The following is an 18,288-nucleotide window of genomic DNA, read 5'->3' on the forward strand; positions in this document are numbered from 1 at the left end:
GCACCAAAGGGGAGGCAGCGCACGCGCGCTGCTCCACGCCTGCAGCTCCCCAGTGGTTCCCCCAGTTTAGCTCAGTGCAAGATGACCACCTCAGCCCGGACACAGGCAACGTCCTTTCCACAGCAAGCCAGACCTACAGCCCATCCCAGTCTAGGGCCCAATCCTTCAGCCAGGAACCTCGCAGTGCAGAGCAGCTCTCCAGAACAGGAGTCTGGAGGAACCACTGCCATCGACCCAGAGATGCTTCTCTGGAGCATCGCAGCCACAACTCAATTTTGAGTTTATCTGCAGGAACCCACACTACATCTCACTACACAGCTACACGCTAGGAACACCCAGCAAAGCAGCAAATTTGTGGCATGCCTCATTTTTCAGCCCTGCCCAAGAAAGCACGCAAATGCTTTTCTTCCTTCCTCAGTGATGCGGCCGACCCTGCCCTCCAACCAGCCTTCCCGGGAAGGCAGGCCACGGGTGATGCTGCTCCACCCCATGTCTTTCCCTCTGCTCACGACTGTAGAAACAATTCCCCAATTTCAGCTGGGCCAGAAAGAGGCGCCAATTAGAGGGGTTTCCGAAATAATTAGCTCGTGTCAATCTGATGCAAAGCAGGGTTGGGGAAACAAGCCCAGATGATGGGGTTCTGGGAGGGATGGTCAGCAGAACTTGAGCTCAAAGCAACTCTTCCATCGCAGCTGGAGGACCAAGGCACGCAGGTGTGCTTCCCAGCTCCCCCGCTCCCAGAGCTACCAGGGGCTATCGGAACACACGATGGGCTCTCTGTGGCTATCGGGTTCTGGCTTGCCTGGCCACGAGAAGAAAGGCTGCACAGGATATTAGTGAGCAATCTGTGTCTGTGATATTGTGCGGGGGAAAAAAAATAGTTAAAAAAAAATCATACGCTGCTGTCTGCAGCAGGACACCACAGTTTGACACGGCTTTCCAATTTCAAAGGTTAAAAAACTCACGCCACGTGTTATTGCAAAAGGCAGGAAAGAACTCGGTGCTCAAAGGGGACGCCAGCACCGAAAACAAGGAGGTGGGTCAGATTTAAATCTAAACAGGTCCACCGCACATCCATCCTAGGGCCACTGTTTATAAGCAGAGAAAGGCAACTTTATACACAAAGATCACATACTCATGGTTCCTGGCTGTTCCTAGGAAGAAAAGCTGCTTTTCAGCTGAACTTTCTGAGAACTGTTTGTGTAAATAAGACAAACCTCCAAAAATGCAGAGGGCTGAGCCCAAAGCATCGCACAGAGAAAGGCGAGTCGGTGGCACAACGGGTGACGGGGCAAGCCCTGTGCCAAAAACCCCAATGTATAACATTTGAAATGCCCCTGAAATTGGGCCTCCATGCACAGCTACGAGCCAGGGAGGGAAGAGAGAGAGAAGACGCCGGTGGAAATCCTCCCCTCAGCAAGAAGCACAGCCCTGGCTTTAGCCCCCCTGAAAAACAGGGCTGGAGAAGCAGGAGGCACCCACCCCAGCTCTGCCTTACCCGGGCACGGCAGGCAGGGCATCCACCGGGAGAGGCCACCATGGCAGAGCCCCGTGCCAGGGTCACCACCGCCTCAAACAGGGCTATTTTTTGGGAGCAGGGGTGCTGGGACATGAGCGCAGCCCCCCAGAACCGGCAACAGTCTGATCCATCCCCTATACACCTCCCACGTCTCAGCTTTATCTCCCCTTAAACAAACCACCTCAGAGCTAAGACCGCAGCAGAGTTTGTAAATAAGATTTTTACCTGAAAAATGTGTTTTTTAAGCCTTTGCTTGGTACTCCCACCAAGCGTTACTTTTTTAACAGGCCGGGCATCTGCTGCTGAAGCCACCCAGCTCACACAAGCGGGGCACTGTGCTCAGCCAGCAAAACGCGACCTACCTCCCAAAACCCATCCCGCCGCTGGAACAGAGACTCCCAGTGTATTCCCCGGGCCTGGAACCAGCAGCCTGCCAGCATTTGTGGAAAAGGCAAGGCTGAGCAGTTTAACCTACCCCGGCAGAGGCGAGAAGGGGGGTGGGAGAGAGGGGAGAAAGGAGTAAGATAAGGGTATCACAAGATTAAAAATTCCTCCTTCTCCCCCCCCTCCAGGACACCCTACATACCCCGCTTTCCTGGACACCGGCCTTGTCTGCCAGCAGGTTCACACGGGCACTCCTCCTCCTCCTCCTCACATTAGCATAGATAAATCTCAACATCTTCTCAACAATTTGCAAGTCAGCTTCTGCGCCGCCACATTTGTTTGAGCAAAATCCTCCCAGGAGGGACAGCAGTGTCCCAGAGGAAGAACGCGGCTGCAGAGGACAACCGTGCAGGAGGGCACAGAAGGCCACTTCAGCCTTTTAGGACAAGCCCACCTTTTTGGTTTCCCAATCCTCTTTCCAAACACGTTTCACCATGCAGGCACATGCCCTCCTGGCACCGCTCTGCATGGGAGTACGGCACCTCTCCTTCCCCATACCTGCCCATCACACACGCCGGATGGCTCATGTTGCCAACACAGGGTCATGTTTTCTTACTTATTTTGGAAAGAGCAAGTTTGGGAGACCTCAGCCTCAGGTATCGCAGAGATTTTCCACCCCCAGACTCGAATTTTGGTCTCCTGTTGTGCGCAGCAGCTGGGCTTGTGCAAACAGCTTCAACAGGGTGGAAAAACAATGTGCCCAGCCAAAAGCACCTTATCATACCAGGGGACAGTTGCAGCAAAGCTTTTGCTGGCAGGCATCGAAGGGGTTTATTTTGTCTTTTAAGCGTGGCCTGGAGCAACCTGGGGGGAGGTGCGAGTGCAAACAGGACCTTTGCCATCCACCTCCCAGGCGGTACCATCCGAAATCCATCCGAAATCCCCCGGCAGGAAGGTAAACAGCCCCCGAGCAGGAAGGTAAACAGCCCCCGGCATGCTGTGAGCCCCAGGGAAGGGACGGTTGATTAGAAGGATGGGATGCATTTACCAGTTGTGTCAGTCCTTCCCAAGCAGGGAGAGGGGCTCCCACCCTCCCCGCAGCCGCTGCTGCGCCGGCCCCGGCACCCTCTGAAAGCAAAAACACTCTATAAAAAGTTTGCAGCTAAAAAAAGCCCGGAGGAGAGAGGAGCAGTCCCCGCAGCGGGGAGGCATTCCGCGACACGAAGCGACGCTGGCAGGGCTGGGACAAGGGCTGCTGTGGGTGGCATTCCCGCAGGGGCCGGGTGTCTCCAGTGGATGTCCGCAGCCCCACGGGACCTGGGCTGTGCGCACAGCAGCTTCCCACGCCGGGGATGAACCTGTCCCTCTGGAGGCACCAGGATAAAACAGGCCGAGAATCACCCTGAGAAGCACCCACAGCAAAGCAGCGAGGGGCCACTCTGGTTCAAATGCACGTGGCTGGGGCGCAGCCAAAGGGACAAACACAGGGACAGGGCAAAAAGGACAGAGAGGAGAACCAGGAGCCAGAAACCCTCCCATGAGAGCCCAAGTGCTGACCAGGGCCAGGTTTCAGGTGCTTTGAGTGCAGCCAGCCATCAGCCTTTCCACCCACCAGTCAAGACTTTCCTTATTAAACTCTACTCCCTTTAAAAAAAAAAAAAAAAAAAGCTTCCCATCCTTCATCACTAAAGGATGAGGATGGGAGAAGTGTAGCTTTCCAGCCTAGACACCCTGGGACAAAAGTCCAAGCAAACACTGAAGCTTCACCCCCGAGTAAGAAGAATATTTTCAAGACTGCCACAAGCCTAGGCACAGCCCCCCATCCTGCTCTCGTGCTATTTTCAAACAATGACATTTTTTTTTCCAAAACAAAGTGTTTTGCAACCCTTGAGCAATCCTTTCCTTTTCCAATAAAAAGTGAAATTCTCTTCGTTCCCCACCGGTCGAGACGCACAACCACAGGCACAACCACCAGCTCCAAATCCAGCCACCCCACAGACAGCCACGTCACGGCCCTGTCCCCAGGCTCCCGCGCGGGGCTGGCACCGGCCAGGTCTTGCTGCACCACAAGCTGCTCGCAAAAGACTGGGGAAAGGTTAAATTTTAACTTGAAACTCTTTTATACTGAACAGCTCAACTTGTCTCCTGAACCTAGCTCCTGTAAATTGAGGGGTTTTACTTCATCTATTTAACTTCCAAGTGCGCTGCTTCTGCTGTAACTTGTTTCCCCAAAAAAGAAATGGCTTAATGTCTCAGAATATTAAAACATATATATTACTGAAAAGCTATAGAGCCAAGGATGACCTATTTCTCACAGCAATATAAATATTTCCAGGTCCTAACAAAGGCAGAGGAAAAGTAGCTCTACATCAAAATGTAACTGAAGCCAATAAAGAGATTTGCTCTGAAAGAAATTAATATGAATCAAATCCCAAGGAAGCGGATTTCATGGCACAATCCTCCTATGTTAACTGCCCGGTAGCCTCCCAAACTGCCAGTCCAAAGGCAACACACAGTAAAATTTACATTCTGTGGTCACTCAGACACACATCTGGTGCAAAGGCCTGCGCTTTAAAATAAAAACCCCATTGAAAACATTTTTGGAAGAGCTTCACAGTTTAAAAACACCACCTAGGAACTAAGTGGGACTGAGCAATTGAATCCCAGAAGACACAGAGGCGGCCCCCCAGCGCACATCCCCGCATCCAGCTGGGAGAACGCAAGGGGTTAAATCTCGCGGTGGGCTCACGCGGCAGGAGCATGAAGGGCCTATTTAAAAAGAAGAACCAGAAATAAGGAATTTTGCCAGGTTTTACCCCTGATAAATCCGCATTCCGGTCTGTCAGCTATCTTGTTATCCCCAGAGCTGCTGAAGTGTCTTTGGCTGTAACTACGCATGACTCCGGCTTTGAGTAATGGAAATAAAGTATGTGCGTTGCGACTGCAGCGTTCCTTTCCCGACCCCAGAAAAAGAAAGGCAGAGCCCGGAGGAGATCCTAGAGCAGCTCAGGGATTTCGTATGGAGAAGCCGGAAAGCTGCTTGCACCCTTCGTCGGCCGCCCGCCGCACCAAACCTGCCTGGGGAAGGATGCCTCGAAGTTGTACAGGAGATGCCAAGTTTTAGCCTAATACAGCAGCTTTTATTGTCTGCAATAATAAACAAACAAATACTCTTCCAGATTCACAAGTCCGGTTTAGCTGGCAATTCATACCCGGCAAACATTTGGAAGCAGTATTGTAAAATTAAACAAAGCTATCATTTACAGGAAACCCTGCCTCGAGTACAAATTATAGAGCTGTTAAGTTTATCTGGCAATGCCTTGCCCCCGAGTGCTATATAATTATTCCTAAATCTTTCAGGAAAGAATGCAAATATTTTAAAGCCGTAATTCATTGACAAGAAGGAAGTCTCCTTTAACCTTTTATGCATATTTTGATACCTACAAATTAACCCCTGCTGGCCACAACTAATTTTCAGTCTCCTATTGGAGCTGGCTGGCTGGCGAGCGGGATGCTCCCCGGTTTCAGCAAGGCTGGCTGGGAATGCCAGGCTCTCCGGGCATCCTCATCCTGGCTCGCTTGCCTCCCCAAAGCGGGTTGGGGGCCGGTTTGGAGCAGCAGCGGCGTGCCAGCCAGGCTGCTCCCCGTGCCGCAGCCTTCCCGGTAAGGGAGGTTTCAGACTGCTGAAAAGGTTGGCTGTTCTTGTGGGGGTTACGGCAAAAAGTGGTATAAAGGAGCCTTTAATAAAGCGGAGAGCCGAGTTACACGGAGTTTTTGCTAGCTAGGTGCCTGCCACCGAGATCGCCACGTCCCTTCGGCAGACTGGATTCAACGGGGCAGAAACAGCCCTGAGCCTCCTCTACCCACCAAGCCACGGCTCTCCAACCAGCCCCAATCAACTCACGTTAATTAGCGGAAGGCACGTGGTACCACCTTCCCCAACCCTCCCCCCTCCCCAGAAAAAAAGTTCTGTTTTGCAAAGGGGAAGGTGGTCAACTCATCCTCTGCTCAGGCCCTCCCGCCAGTAGCTGAGCCCTGAATCTACCACCGGCAGCAAATCGTTTGGGGCGTATTTATAAAGAAATGGTCACTTGCAGGTGAAGGGCAGAGGGTGTGCATCCCCTGGGGCAAGCAAGCGGCACCTGCAGAGCCAGGCAGGCAGCCCCCCACCCTCACAACAGCACCCGCCGGGTGAGCGCCCACCGCCCCGTGGGGACTCATCCTGCTCCGGAGCATCGCTGCCCCCGCAGGGTCAGCCATGCTGGGACTCCACTCTCAGGGCTGCTCTGGAACCATAACACACCTGCTAGTATGGTAAAAAGGAAAAAAAGAAAAACCAAACCCAAAACCAAACCCAACCAAGCTACAAAACAACACCCAACCTTACCTTTTCAAAAGGTAGCGCTCATGCTATTGTATTCCCCTCCCAGCAAACATGATTTATTTAATAGCTCAGCGCTCTCGGGATGCTGCGGGAGGCAGGCACTGGCAGCCTGTCATACAGCAACGCCGCCGTTCGCAGTTACTCAGACATGGGGAGTAAACAAGCACCGTATCAGGGTTGGGCTGCAGCAATTAATCCAGTAGCTTCACACACACAGACAATATCCGTGATGCTCACGGACCGTCACAATTAGTGCTCCTGATACGGTGGATCTCGGAGGCGAAAGGATCTGGCTTCTTCCTCCCAGGGGAAGCAGGTCAGTGGATTCCCTTCCTTGCAAATAGCTAAAACCGAGAGGTTTTAGTACGAAGGTGAGCACTGTGCTGAGAAATCACCCAAAACGCATTTAAACGCAGCTCCGCTAAGATGCTCCAAACCGCCACGATGCTCCAAACCACCACCTGGGTCTTTCAGAAGTTGTGCCACCGATACCAGCCCCCTGCGCCTCCCCTCCTCTGCAGTGACACGTCGTGACCCTTGCTCTGTGCCGGGAGCCGGGGACGGGAGGCCAGGCCAGGCTCGAAGCCCCTTAGCGCGAGCCCGATGCTGTGCTGGGGGAGCAGGGAGGCAGGAACGTGTAAAACCCAACCGGCAAGCGATCGGCAAGCGATCGCACTAGAAGAAAGCAATCTCATTATGAGAGCTAATGAAAGCGAACCACAATTATTATGTAAACAGTGCTGAATCATTAGCAGACGCTATCAAAGCCATTTTTTCCCCCCACGGAGAAGAAAAGCATACGGTCCTATGGCACCCTCAGCTCCGTCCCTGAACCGAGCCAAAACTCAGGAGGAAGCCTGTTTGTTTTTCCTCCACTCCAAACCAAACCAGTGGTACCCCTCTGAACCCCTGATCCGCAGGCTGGGTTTCTGCCAGCCGCCTGCTCCCGGTGCCCCTGCCCTGGCAGGGTGGCAGCATCACCAGTGCCTCATCGCCTCATCCCACCAGGCACCCAAAACTGCTGGCCACCCTGCTTTAGAAACCCAAAGGTTGGCCAATGGGCAAACATAAAATCCACCTCGTGCTACTCAGAGCAAAGGTAAAGCCCGCACGGGTGCCCACGCGTACACCTGGCAAGGGAATTATTTTCCATTAGGCTTTTATAATTGTGCTGGTTTCTTTGATCACATAAATGCCCTGCCCTCCCATGGGAACGGGTCAAGGAAAGCCAGGGAGGGTGCAGGAGGGAATTTTTCCCCTTTATTGCTACCATGCAAAGTCTCTCCCTATCACAAATTTCTTTCTAATAGCACCCACCGGAGCTGGGTGAAACTGCTCGCTCTTTAATCTTCCAGGGGGCAAAGTCACCTTTAAAGCAAACAAACAAACAAACAAGCAAGCAAGCTCCCTTGGAAGGAATCACTGCCAGCCAGCTGGCTGTAGACACTCCAACAAGATCCTTGTGTTTGCAGGAGAAGCGGGGGAAAAAAAAAAAAAACACAACTGTATTTCAGCCCAGTAAAAATCCTGGCTCCATGTCTTTATGTTCCAAGAATGCTGAATCAAAACAGGCTCCGCTCTTTAAAAAGAGGAGAGTACAAAGAAGCAAAAAAGTTTGTATTAAAACTCATGTAATCTTTTTAAAACACCATTATTAGAACCTGTAGCACCAGCCAAGAGTGATTTATCACCCCCTGTCATCACAGCCTGCAACACAGAGCTTTTTATACCAAACTGTCAATGCTACCAAGCTAAAGCCCCAGCTCATAATTTCTTAAAGCTGGTCCCACGCTGGCAGCAAATCCCCTAAACCCCGGATTCGGGGCTGCGGGGCACTGCTGTCCCTCCACCCGGGGGACCAGCCGCGTGGGGCGATGCCACCCAGCACAGGTTCTGCAAGGTGCCTCCAAGCAGGAGGATGTTCTAAGTCAAGGCAGGTAAACACTTCGTCAAGGGTTATTTCAGCTCCTTTCAAAAGGAAAAGCCAATGGGCTGGGCCGTAAAGGCTTTAACTACATTTTTCCGATGCGAGCAGGTCCCTTCGAGGGACGTACGGCGAGGTGCCCGGTTTTCACAGGGCGAGCGGTCAGAGCTCTCTGAAAACCAGACACCCTGACATTTGGGGTTTTCCTGTGAAGCTGTTGCTCTAACACACCCCAAATCACCAGTAATTTCTAGAATAGCACTACAAACCACAAGAGGTTAAACCGACTGCACATTACTTAAACTAACCTAAGGGTGACCCCTGGAAAGGAACAGCTATTGGATGTTGTGGTTCTGTAGAAACTCAATTACCAAAGCCAATTTCCTACGAGCATTTAAAAAAAAAAAGAAGAAGGGGGAAAAGAAAAAAAAAAAAAAGAAAAAAAGAAAAAAAGCAGCAACAATGCTGACAATGTGTAAGGGCCACATATTTTCACCTCCCAAAAGCTGCAGCCTGGCCTGTATAAGAACAGTTCCTATTCCCACAAAAATGTTGAAACATATTTTAAACATTTCATCATTGTTTGCCCCCATCTGAATTTGCTTAAAATCCAGACAATTCTCAACTGCTAAATTGGAAACATTAAGAGAAATACTCCTTTGAAATCCTGCGCTCAGGGCGGCTCCTCGCTGCTGACCACGCACCTTCCTACACCAACCCCAGCCAGGGGTCCCACGCAGGGACCTCACACACCTTCCACCTCCATCAGCCACCAACTGCAGAAACCACGGAAAATCTGAGCAGAAAGACTGGAAACAAACAGATTTGTTTGGCTGGTTGGTTGTTTAAAAGACGAACAAAAAAGAAAAGTGTATCTAGAGTCGGGGGGGGTGGCAGGGAGAAGAAATCAGGCAATGCTTTACACTGGGAAAGAGGCGCCACAGTCCTAATTTCACGTTAAAATCAACATTGTCTGGCTTTTAAGGAAGGGCGATCCCATCAGTAGGTACCCCACACACACACACTTTTTTAAGCACCATCTCCACCCTTCCACACACTGCGTGTTGCCAGCGGGGTGATGATGCCCCTGAGGGCCACCAGCCCTTCCCCGGCCCAGCAGGCCCCACAGGGACAGGAGCTGGACACCATCGGGGACCCAGAACAGAGATGCCTGCACCAGCCAGACCCATTTGCAAACAGAAAACACCATCCTAAGAAAACCACCACAGCCACATCGCCACGGGGCCGGGGGGGAAACCCCGATGACAGCCCACGTGGCTGCCACCAGCCCCATGCAGGTAAAGCCTCCTCATCAGCTCCCCTCTTCCCACCATGCTGCTTTTATCCAAGCGTTTTTCCCAGACCAGAAAGATGTAAAGAAGAAGAAAATCCACCACCCACAACCCCCTCCCACCCCAAACAAACACGGTGCTTCAGCCACAGCCTCCATCATGGGGCTGCACGGGCAAAGAAAACCCCGGATGCCCCGAAATTTCTGCTACAAAGGCTAAATAGTTTCACAAAAACACTAAGGAAAGTCTTTAACAAACTGGGAAGCAGGTAAGATGAGCTACAACAAAGTCATTCTCTTCTAATTAAAATGCTTGGCAATTAAAAAACAAAAAAAACCAAAAAAAACCACTACAAGCAGCATCCTTCTTCCCGAGATGCACAAATCCCAGCAACCGGCAAACTGCCCCTTCCAGGACACCAGAGGGGTTTGCTACGGGGCATCTGGGAGCGCACAAGGTAATTTAGGGAGCAAGGGGGAAATTTAAGAGTTTTCCCGGGCCCTCACATTGCTTAGCAATGGGAGAAGGAAGTTATCTTCATAATCTCAAAAGAAAGAGAAAGCAGGAGGAATGTGAGGAATGCGAGGAGGTTATTGCCCCGGAGACCGGAGCTGGCAGCCCGCTCTCAGCCCAACCGCCGGGGAGGAGACGCACACCCTGACCTCTTTGGCTAACAAGAATTTCCTCGCGCTTCCCCCCCACCCCAAAAAAAAGGGGAGAACAAAAGCAAGGAATCAGTCCAAGAGGGTCGCTCCTTTTCCAGGAGGAGGCAAAGGATTTGGAGCAGACGGGACAATTCTGATGCTCCATCCCGTGGTTTGCGGAGGAGATCAGGAGGGAGATATGAAGGACTGAGCCCTTGCAACTCGACACACACGTGCACATCCATAGAAGTCTCGTGGTGAGCACCCCTCTGCTCATCGGGGGAACGGCTATGGGTGGAGGGGATGGGAGGGGAGAACCACGCATCCAACACCTCTCGAGAAGCTCTGGCAGCCCTTCTCCATCCACGCAGGCTCCGGGGTTGGCAACCCACCCATAGCACACAACCAGGACAGTGGGGTCTGCACGAGCCACCGGCCAACACCACAGAGCAGGCTAAGATCATGGACATCACCACCCCGACTAACCTGGGACCTTCCAGCCTCCTGACAGAGGTCCCAGCCCTGCTGGGGAGATGCCACCATGATAGAAGATGCTTGTCTGGGACCTTCTCCCACCCGAGCCATCTTGCACCTCCTGCTCGCACGCAGCAGGGATGCTTCAGCCCCATTTTGCTCGGCCCCACAGGTATACAATATAAAGGTATAAGATAAATACCATGGTGGAGGGGAGAGGCAGAGACCCAGGCAAACCCAGCGCCTCGCCACCGCGCCGGCCTAGCTCTGCTGCCATTTCAGTGAGAATAAAAAGTCTGTTGACATACGAAAGCCACAGAAAATCTCCCTGAAACTACAAAACAGCCCTGAAAACATTGTGCAGCTCAGGCCTCCCGCACAATGTACACACTTCCATTCAGCCTCTTAAAAAACAGCTACATGTCTAAGGAAACATCTGATAATTAAGGCAATTTTAACAATAGATAATAATTTGACTATGAATTGTATGGAATGTAATGACTGCTTATTCTGGCAGAAAAAACAGAACTTTCTATGAAGCGTGTGCCAAGGAAAACGATACTCCCACTCAGCCCGGACCACTGCGAGCAGTTGCTGCTAACCACATGCTTTGCACTGCCGGCTGCTAGGACACGGCGCGCTGCTGCAGCCCAGACGAACCCGCGCTGCAGACGGACGGAGAGAAAGCAGAGTCCCAGGCGAGCAGCGGCCGGAGCCCTGAGTCAGCCGGGGGCCGCTGCTGGCTCTCGCCAACACTCGCCGAGCCACATGGCCACCAGCGCCAGCCACCAGGATGCTCGCCGGTGGCCTGCGGGCAACTTGCATGCTGCCGGCTACCCCCCTCCTGCTGTTTCCAGTTGCTAAATGACATTAGAAGGAGCTAAAAATACTTCAAGCGATTCTCTCATTTACTTTTCCATGCCAGCACTTGTGTTTGCCGCGAGGATGTTCTCCGACGGTCACTTCCCCACCCACGGGTGGTCAGGCAATTGCTCCATTACTGCGCGCCAGGCAGGAGAAACCACCCTGCCCACCAAGGATCGCTGCCTTCGCTGGCCAGGAGGCATCGCCAACAGCTCCAGCTGGTGGCCAGGTAGCTCCGCACCTTCAAAAGGGTGGCGGGGAAGACGAGGTATTGTCTGGCACTTCTCATACCCTACGGAGCGCAGGAGCCGTCCCGTGCAAACCGACTGCAACAGGCTCAGCAGTGCCAGACGGCACGAGCAACAGAGTCCTGGATGACATCCAGAAACCGTTTCTCAGTTGGAAGAAGCCACATGGAAGAGAAGCATGTGAAAAACAAAAAAAACCCAACAAAACAAAACAAGAAAAAAAAAGCACATTTGCTGAACTTTGTACATAAAAACAGCAATGTCAACAAAGCAGCCTTCCTGATGGAGCGGGGTGACACACCGGGGTGATGCATCAGCACCCGGCTCACAACCGCCAACACGCCGGGGCTGAGCGAGCAGCGGGACGTCGGGGCACCCCTGCCAAAGTCACTTTGGGCAACACCCCACGAGTCCAAAAAAATCAACGGCCAAGCAATTTCCTCCGTCATCGAGAAAGAGCTCCTTTCCGTCTCTCCCAACAAATTAACGCAGCTATTCCAGTAATTCCATTTAAATACAGACAAAGACTACACCGAGCAGCTTCGCTAAGAGTGAACAGGGAGTACTGCCTGTGCCCAGCTCCCCACAAAGGCAGGCTCCTGGCTCGCTCCGTGCTCCCGAACAGGGTATCTGCCACCCCAGCCTGCCTCCAGGCCACCACGAAACCAGGACAGCAGTGCCAGCATTACGCTTCTGCAGGAAATTCACAGGTTAACCGATAAGGCTTTCCACAAACAGGCAAGGTTTGTGGGTTGTTTTTTTTTTCCCCCCTTTTCAATCCAGGAAAAGAAGCATCTATTTCTTCCACTTAGCAGGAAAAGGGAAGGAATTTCCATCCGTTTAGCACCCAGGGCGAGAAGGAGCCTCTTGAAAGAAACATCGGGGGTTTTTTTTGTTTTTAAATCACAGCCACCTACTGTGGGTCTCCGGATGCCACCGACACCAGCTCACTTTGCATTTCGTCCCGCAGCCACTCCAGACCTTGCCCCTCAGACGGTCACTCCCAGGGAGTTTCGGTCCGTCACCCAGAGACACGTGGGTTCCACAAGGAACAACACTTCCCGGGTAGCGTTTGAACAAAGTGAGCAGCTACAGGCTGTAGGACCGAGACCTTCCCAGGATGTGCCCTTTCTTCGGGAAATCTTTAAAGCCATCTTAAAACCAGTTTCAAGGCTGGTGCTCTGCCCACACCACCTACTATCTATAAGTTATCAGAAGTCAAAGTTTCACAACACAGCCATCTGCATCAGCTCTACGAAACGCTGATCTCTCCAGCAACAGCAGCAAGATCGCATCTCGCCACTGCCATGCGCTTTGCAACATGGACATCACAGGGATGTAGGCACAGGAGCTACTGAAGATCACGCGGATACAAGGCAGTACCAAAGGGTACTGAAAATTATGAAATTCTGAAATGCTGCCACGCAGATTTCTAGCAGTGGTCTGTATTTATGCCTCTTACATCAAGTTAACATAAAAGGAAACAATTTATATATGTTTATATATGTTCCACGCTACAAATCACACATTATACACCTCTTAGCAAGCAAGCAACGAGTTGACCAGCTGCGCACTTCTCATGTACTTCAGCAAGATATAACCTGCCATTTATGCATATTCTAATTACATCCTAAACCTGGTCTAAACAAACATTAAATTGAACGCCTAGGTAATTACGGACAAGCAATAGCCATTTAATGTGACTGAAACAGCTGTGATACAGGTATAAAGATTGCTCGAATGGGCCCTTTCTTGAAAGAAAAAGAAGCTGCACGCACCTACTGCTCCAGAAAAAAGTGGCAAAACAGTCAATGTGAGATGCTGCTAAACTCCGAATGACTGCTGTGGCCACCCAGTGAGGATGAGTCCGGCTTGCCGTCACGCAGCCCGGTTGCAGGGGCACATCTGCCCACGCTGCCCGGCTGCTTCACTTCGACAATCCGAGGCCAACGTTTCGTAGGACCAGTAATCCCTGCTTTGGCGGGAGGTAAAGAAATCACTGCACTCACAGAAACCGATTTGCCACACCTTTTAGGACACCTTTTTGGAAAGGTGCTAGGAAGTTTCTGCCTGTGTGCTGTGATCTAGAGCAATTCCGTAAAAGAATAAAGCACGATCCACCAAACCAGTACAAAAACATAACAACTTGATGGCCTTCAGGCTTGAGTTCATGCCAGCAACAACCGTGTTTCTTACATTATCCCATCAGCATCACAGCCCCTTGAATCCTCTCCAACCCATTCTCCAGCACGGTCTGGCGAGCAGAGGTGCTACCAAGCAGAAATCATAAGTTTCCATCACCCCCCCAATGGGATACTGGTCCAAACACCCAGCGTTTTCCCCTACACATTTATCTTGTTCTCACCCATCAGCCAGGCTCCCAGGCACCCGTCTTCCCAACTCACCCACCCACCTGGAGCAAAAACACACCGCTATCGCCTCAAACACCATCTGGAATCAGAGGTTTGGCAAATGACTCAATTTTTCGCGACGCAATCCACACCGTGGACATTTCGCCTTGGTGTCAGGCCTCCAGCGTTATCAGGGGCAGCGTTTCCCACTGAGGTCCCAGCCCACCCGGTTCCTCGGGCAAAGGCAGCGGCAGGTGAAACACTGCATGCTCAGAAAGTTAAAAACCAGTGGCGGGGCAAGCAGTTAGCATCTGCCTATGCCGACCCAGTGGCAAGAGAGGGGATCCGGAGCCTCTAAACACAAGACACGCCGAAACCACACGAATTTGCAGGGGAAACGTGAAACTGCAGCAGGTGCAGCACCCCACTTGAGGTCTAATTTTAAGTTCACCACACTTTAAAGCTGTACACAACACATCTCCCTTCAAGACTTCTACCGTCCTCTCCAAAACCCTGCAGAGCAGGATGACATTTGAACCGTAACTTTGCCAGACCTGTTGCTTTCCAAGGGAGGCCAGCCGGACTCCGCGCACCCCTGGAACAGCCACATAACCCAGCCCAGACTGTCAGCGTGCCACTGCAGAAAGCCCTCCTTTTGTCAAATAATCTTACCTTGCTCATCACATTTCCCTGACCCCGGATTTCAAAAGCACAGGGTCAAACCGACAACAGCTTCAGAGTCTCAAATGGTGTCAGCACGACCTACTCCCGGCATCCCCCAAAGATCACCAAGTCACCTTAAACAACGATATATAAAATAGGGACTAGGTCAAACCTTCCCAACACGGGACGTATGAGGAAGCCTACTCACGTCCCGATCCTACACCGACGAGGGCAGGGCTCAAATCAAATCCAAGCCTATTTATTAGAGACCATTTTACGAACAGGGAGGGTGAAGGGGAGAGAGTATTTTAACTGCAACCAGTCAGACGTTTCTCATTAAAATATTTCTCGGAGAAGCAAACGGGCCCACAATTTTATTCAAACAGATGTAGGCTAAACGCATATCATTAGTCTGACAATATAAAAGCGCAAGCGACTGAAATCATTTTAGTTTTGTCAGTGAAAAGGATAATGTATGCATATCTGGAGGGCACACCAGTGGTAAAGATTACCCTCAGCTTCTATCCTAGCAGTCTAAAGGTATTTACTTGGGGTCTGTCTGTGTTGTGACAGTGTCCTAGACCGAAATGAATGCCTCTAACACTCCACATTTTTGAGCCATTCAGTCATGCATTTTTGTTATTGTTGAAAGTAGTGCGAAATTGCAGTGCAGGAGCTGGAGTCCTTGGTGGTCTCCGAGGATTCCAGCTAAAAAGGCACTTCCTTTGTTCCGCGGAGAATGCGGTCCAGTAGGTCATTCAGAAGGGGAAATAAAAGCAGCGGCCCTGGGAGGGAGATGAAGGATGAAACAAAAAGAATAAAATGTTTTGGGTGTGAGCACATTAGCTACCATTTCCTACTGCTGCCGGCTGCCAGCACTCCTGTCCCCTGGATGAGCAAGTACCTCGGGACGAAGGTGGAAGGAAGAAAAGGCGGGGAAAAAAAGAGGGGGAAAAAAATAATAAAATAAAAGGACCCATTTCTCCGTGTCCCCGCCAGCAGGCCGCCGGGCGAGCGGCACCCGCGGCGGGACGGGGCGGCCGCCGGCAGGGAGCGGAGCCGGCAACAGGCGCGGTCCCGCCCGCCGCCCCGCCGGGCCGAGCCGGGGGAAGCGTCGAGCCCCGGGGAGGCGAACCGAGCCGAGCCCCAAGCCCCGGGGAGCCCCGAGGAGCGCCGGCCCCTGGGGAGGCGAACCGAGCCGAGGCCCGAGGAGGCGAGCCGGGGAAGCCCGAGCCCCGGGGAGCCCCGAGGAGCGCCGTCCCCCGGGGACGCGAGCCGAGCCGGGCAGCCCTGAGCCCCGGGAAGCCCCGCGCCGACCCCGCGGAGCCGAGCCGAGCCGGGCAGCCCTGAGCCCCGGGAAGCCCCGCGCCGACCCCACGGAGCCGAGCCGAGCCGGGCCAGCCCTGAGCCCCGGGAAGCCCCGCGCCGACCCCACGGAGCCGAGCCGAGCCGGGCAGCCCGCCGGGGCTGGGTGGCGGGGGTGGGGGGGGGTGCGGGTGGCCGTGCCGGGGGTACCGCGCACAAAGGCGTCGCCGCCGATCGCGACTCACCGCTGATCTCGTGGCTGGGCGCTTCGCTCTGGCTGAAGCCCTTAGCGGCGTAGAGCCTCCGCACTTCGGAGCAACTTTTGGCGCGGGGCTCGGCGGCCAGCAGCAGCGGCAGGCTGAGGGCGGCCAGGGTGCAGAGGAGGGGCGGCAGGCAGCCGCGCCGCCGCGGCATGGTGCGGGCGGGCAGGGGCCGCCGGGGCCGGGCGAGAGGGCCCTCCGCCGAGCCTGCCCCGCCGCGCCGCGCAGGAGCCGCGCCCGCCGCCGTCCGTCCCGCTCCGCCGCGGCTCCGCTCCGCTGGCCCGGCGTGCGGCGGCGCGCTGCAAACTTGGCCCGGCAGGAAGCACATGGGGTGGTGGAGGAGGAGGAGGAGGTGGAGGAGGAGGAGGGAGGCGGGGAAGGCGGCAGCCAAGCAGGAGCGCGCAGGGCTGGGACAAGCCTCTGCAGCCCCCGGGAAAATCAGGCGCTGGGATCCGCCCGCCCAGTGAGGCGGAGCGGAGCCAACCCGCCCGTCCGTCCGTCCGTCCGTCCGTGCGCCCTCTCTGCTGCCCACCCGGCCCCGAGCGGGAGCCCCCTCCCCGCGGACCGCCGCGGCTCTGCCCCACCGCCCCCGACTCTGTCCCCCCGGCCCCGGCTCTGCCCCGCTACCCAGTCCCCGCCATGCCGGGGACTCCTCGCCTGCCAGCCCGGAGCCGGCTCTGAGCATCCCCCGGCCGCGAGGAGTTCCCGCCTGGGCATCCGCGCTGCCGTGCGAATATTCCCCCCCGTAAGGGAAGGAGAAATTCCCTGGTGGGGGTTGGAAGGGGCCGGGCTGGTTGTTTTTCCTTCACTGGAGGTGTGGGTGATTCAGCTCCGCTCCAGGTTTAATGGGTTCGCTAAACTGATGAATTTTGACATCGCTGTGACAGGTTTGAACTATGTGTATGAAAGACTTGTCAAAACCGACTGCTTTTTTCACTGATCCTCTGCTTCCAAGCATTTGGCAGGACAGAGGCCTTGGAATCACAGATACCAAAATGCTCCAGCCACTCTTCCTCCTTTGTACCCCTGCCCTGCACCCAGACACGTGCTTTAACGTCAACAAGCCCTGCTGAACCCTTGAACCAGGGATTTAAGTCCAACAATCGCTGCTTGCTTCTGTTTACTGAAAACCACAGAAATAGTACTGCAAAAATGACAGGCACTGTCATTGTTTCATGGAGCTATACTGTCAACAGGGTCTGCTTAAGGAGACCGTCCTCCTGGTCTGGCACGGGGAGGTCTCGGTGTCCATGTGCCGATGGAGCAGATGCTGCACAGGCAGCTCTGTCCTGCTGCAGCGCCCGTGTGCCTGCGCCCGGTGCTGTGTCCCGGCACAGTGTAGTTTGCCCCATGACAGTGTAATGGCATAATTTTAAAAATAAAAAAAAAAGAAAGAAATGTGCAGCGGTTTACCGTTCAGTCTGCTCCTTTATTATACTCATTTCTCTCGTTGCCCCACTGGGGAAGGACAGACTGAGACAACGGCAGAGGAAGTTGCCAGCTTCACCCCCTTGCTCTCAAGCTTTTGTCAGCGGAACGCCAGGCGGCTTGGGAGGAAAAGACACTCTATTCATTTCCCTGGCGAGAGCACGGCAACAGCAAAGCATGGCCACGCTGCCCCGCCAAGCACTCCTTGTGGGAACAAGATACTCGTTCAGCTCGGAGCTTCCCAGCGGCGACGCCGGCAGCTCTCCACAGCCTTGGGGCAACGCAGGCTGCTGCGGTCGAGGCATTACACCAAAAGCAATGGCAAAACCGCATTACCACAGCCCGGCCTGGGCCAGCTGCGACGGAGAGGCTCCTGCTGCGGCCGGGCTGTCCCTCCGGCAGGGAGCATCCCCTGCCTGCACCATGGGAAACGGGCAAAGCCATCCCTGGGGGGCAAAGCTGGAATTTGCTTTAGCATGGTTTAAAAAGACTCCAGGGGCAAACGCAGCCATCCTGCTGGAAAGGGGTGTAGGGGTCTCAGCCACCCT

General features: G+C 53.6%; 1 protein-coding gene across 1 annotated transcript in view; it reads right to left on the reverse strand.

Annotated features, from left to right (window-relative positions):
• Positions 1–16,640, reverse strand: part of GPC4 (glypican 4) — a 70,237-nt gene extending 53,597 nt beyond the window's left edge. Inside the window, exon 1 of the mRNA XM_054214599.1 lies at positions 16,298–16,640. Coding sequence (XP_054070574.1) covers positions 16,298–16,640 — 343 coding nt within the window. The remainder of the gene's footprint in view (positions 1–16,297) is intronic.
• Positions 16,641–18,288: the final 1,648 nt, after the last annotated feature.

The sequence above is a fragment of the Rissa tridactyla genome, chromosome 9, assembly GCF_028500815.1.
Source record: "Rissa tridactyla isolate bRisTri1 chromosome 9, bRisTri1.patW.cur.20221130, whole genome shotgun sequence".
Taxonomy (NCBI): domain Eukaryota; kingdom Metazoa; phylum Chordata; class Aves; order Charadriiformes; family Laridae; genus Rissa; species Rissa tridactyla.